The 3337-nt window shown below is 32.8% G+C and overlaps 1 protein-coding gene across 1 annotated transcript in view; it reads right to left on the bottom strand.

Moving 5' to 3' along the window:
- Positions 1-3337, bottom strand: part of MGA (MAX dimerization protein MGA) — an 80961-nt gene that overhangs the window by 58365 nt on the left and 19259 nt on the right. Inside the window, exon 4 of the mRNA XM_019644861.1 lies at positions 1079-1313. Coding sequence (XP_019500406.1) covers positions 1079-1313 — 235 coding nt within the window. The remainder of the gene's footprint in view (positions 1-1078; positions 1314-3337) is intronic.

Genomic DNA, 3337 nt, shown 5'->3' with positions numbered 1-3337 from the left:
AAAAAAAAAAATGTAATTCATATCACTTCTAAAAAGTTTAAACATAAACCAGGAGCATTTTTTTTCTTTTTGATATTTTTCAATATTTTCTAAATGCTCTACATCAGAAGGGACAAGGAAAGCAAAAAAAAAAACTGCATATAATATACTCAACTAACTGATCTAAAACTATATTTATGCCAATTTGCATAATGACTTTTTTAAACATTAATTTTTTTTTTTAACTTTATTTTGGGAACAGTGTTGCTTTTCCAGGACCCATCAGCTCAAGTCAAGTAGATGTCTTCAATCTAGTTGTGGAGGGTGCAGCTCAGCTCCAAGTCCAGTCACCATTTTCAATCTAGTTGGCCGGGAGGGGGCAGCCCACTATCCCATGCAGGAATTGAACCGGCAACCTTGTTGTTCAGAGCACGTGCTCTAACCAACTAAGCCACCCGGCCGCCCTGCATAATAATTTCTTAAAGCCTATGTAAAGGTAGCTTATTCAATTAACAAAAAGGGCAGAAAAGATCAGGTAGAAAGAATTCAATCTCTATGTAGCCAATTCAAAACTATAAATGAGGCTTCTATAAAAATCTAAAAGAAAATAATCTAGTTGAAGAATTACAGTAAACTAAACTATCGATATGTAAGACAGCACAATAAATAAGACTATTAATATTTGGTTCTCCAATGGTACTCTGCTATTGCTGACAAAAATCAGGGGATGGGGTGTCCCAAAAGTTAGTAAATTTTTCATTTATTTTTTAGATGAAGGTCTAAACATCTATTTTATAGACCTTTTTAAAGTCTATAATAATAAAAATTCCAATAAGATCTGAAGATTTTTTAAATTCCAGCTACACATAATGCAAAAAATCATGAACTGAGATCATAGCAGACATAATTTTTCAAACAAAATATCTTAAGTGATGCCTATTTACTAAACCAAACATTTTGGAGACACTCAACTCCCCAAGCAAACACCTTCACATAATGGATGCACTCACAAAAACTAGATTCTAAGTCAGTTATCAATCAATATACATTCAAGAATGACTATTTGGCCTTAGAAACAATGCTGAAATGACAATCTTACCTTCGATTCAAAGGAAACAAACAGAACACCATCCACGTCTTCCAGATCAGGCTTCACATCTGGAAAGGTACTCCCATGGCCCATAGGAGTGTTCTTTGTAGAAGTTAGAGATTTTCCTGTATTTTTAGGTGGTCGCCCTGCCTTAGACAGTTTCAATTTTCGTGGTCTTCCTCTTTTTCCAGTGACATTTTGAGAAGCATTCTGATTAGTATTCACAGTCTTGGAGGCTGTTGAAATCTTAAGCATAGTTGTTCTCTTTCTGCCCAAGTCCTCTTTTCCTAAAAATGAGTCCCTAACNAGAAAATAAATCAGTTTGGAAGTAGTAAAAACAGTATAGAAGACAGAAACATACAGTACTGTGGAAAACAAAATCAAACCTTATTTTATTTCAGCAACAAAACTACCACCAACAACAATAAATGCCTTTTCCCTGGCTTAATCAACGTTTTTTCCCATAATTTCAAAGTTAGCTCAAAAAGCTTCTCGTTTCTCAAGCTCTTTTCAGCTCAAAAATATTTTAATGTTTATTTTCTAAAGAATAATAAAACTACAGCTAGTAGAAAGACAAATATGACATTACTGAATTGAAATTTAACAAATTATTACAAGCATCAATTTTTAAAGAGGGATCTGCAAGAATATTATCTTCAAAGACCAGGTTGGCATCAGTCAATTACTATGAAAATTTAGCTAAATTAACTTATTCTTTTGAAGTTGTAAGTCTTAAAAACTAAAGGTGTGGAAGAAGGGGGTGACATCCACCAAAATAAAACAGAGGAAAAAAATCCAAAATAGAACGCTAGCTCACACCTTATGAAAAGTAAGTACCATGTGGATTACAGATTTAACTGTTTAAAAACAATAAAAACTATGTAAGAGTACAGTTGAATTAATCTTAACAACGCGAGGATTAAGTAAAAACATGATACCAAATGCAGAATCTGTATAGCAGGTGAAAATGGATGGCTCATACATGTTTTGTTTGGTTCAGTGTTTTTAAAGCTTTGCCCGAAAAACTAATTATTAGCTGCTACCACTTAAAAGTTGAGACATTACATAAAAATACTGACTTCAGCCTCTACTGAACAATTGCAATTTCTGAAAATACTGGGCCCACATTCTGATATGACAACAATCCACCAATGTGGCTGCCCCTTTAAAGAGGTACCTGTGGTGCTCCAGCCCACCAGCGTCCAACCCACCCACAAATTCAGACTAATTTCACTCTATTTATGTTTCATGCTTAGTCTCCATAAGCATTTTACTTTGAAGCTCCATTACACAAAGGAAAAAACTACAGATTTGACTAAAATGACTATCTATAAAGGAAAAAATTCAAACTTTAGCCAACCAGGAAATAATAGGCAAACAAACCAGAGCAAAAGCACTGGTAGGGATCTCTGAATATAATTAACTTTGCAACTAAGACTACAGCAAACTGGGGATTAGGTTTAAGGAACACAATATAAATGTTATATTTATACATTATCAAAGTATATAACAAAAAATAGAAGTAGGAAGTGGGAAAAAGATAAAGGATACGTTAAACTGATAGGGGAAAGAGAATATTATTTAAATAAAAATAGAAGTGCAAGCTGACAATAAATTATAGCAAATGTTATTACCAGCAAGACTAATATGATGTGAATGTGATTGTCCATTACAATCCACAGTACCCAGTCCTTACCACTTGTATTGAGATTTGTACACTTTAGGATCACACTGTCCAACAAAAGTGGTCTCACACTAAAGCAAAAGTTCTTCAAGTATTACCATTTGATTTAGAAATTGAATGATCATTTTATAAGTCAACCTTTTGTTTGTTAGTATATAATGCTTTAACTCTCATACAAATGATCTACTATATAAATGAGCTAGACAGTCCTTTGAAAAGAAAATTATCAAAAACTCAATAAGTTACTCCAAGAAGCACACCTAAAATCAAAGATATATATAAGAAACTAAAATAGGGATATGGCTTACAATCTTTTATTTACATTGCAAGTGGGAAAATCAGTAGTTACTATGATAGCAATAAGTATAGATTTCACTATTTTAAATAAAGGACTTAGCAGTGTAATCAAAGCTAAGATAATCTATTACAACAAAATAAGGGATAATGAAAACTTTAAAGTAAATCCCAAGCAATACATAAAATATGTCTACAGCCACAAAATGAGAAAGAAAACTACTCAGAATTCTATTTACAGCCTATATATATTATTAAGTATATTAGTAGGAAAGACCCTCCCCAACACG

This window comes from Hipposideros armiger, unplaced genomic scaffold (genome assembly GCF_001890085.2).
Source record: "Hipposideros armiger isolate ML-2016 unplaced genomic scaffold, ASM189008v1 scaffold_92, whole genome shotgun sequence".
NCBI classification, from domain to species: Eukaryota; Metazoa; Chordata; class Mammalia; order Chiroptera; family Hipposideridae; genus Hipposideros; species Hipposideros armiger.
The sequence above is the reverse complement of the archived record's forward strand: the minus strand, read 5'-3'. Positions and strand labels throughout refer to the sequence as shown.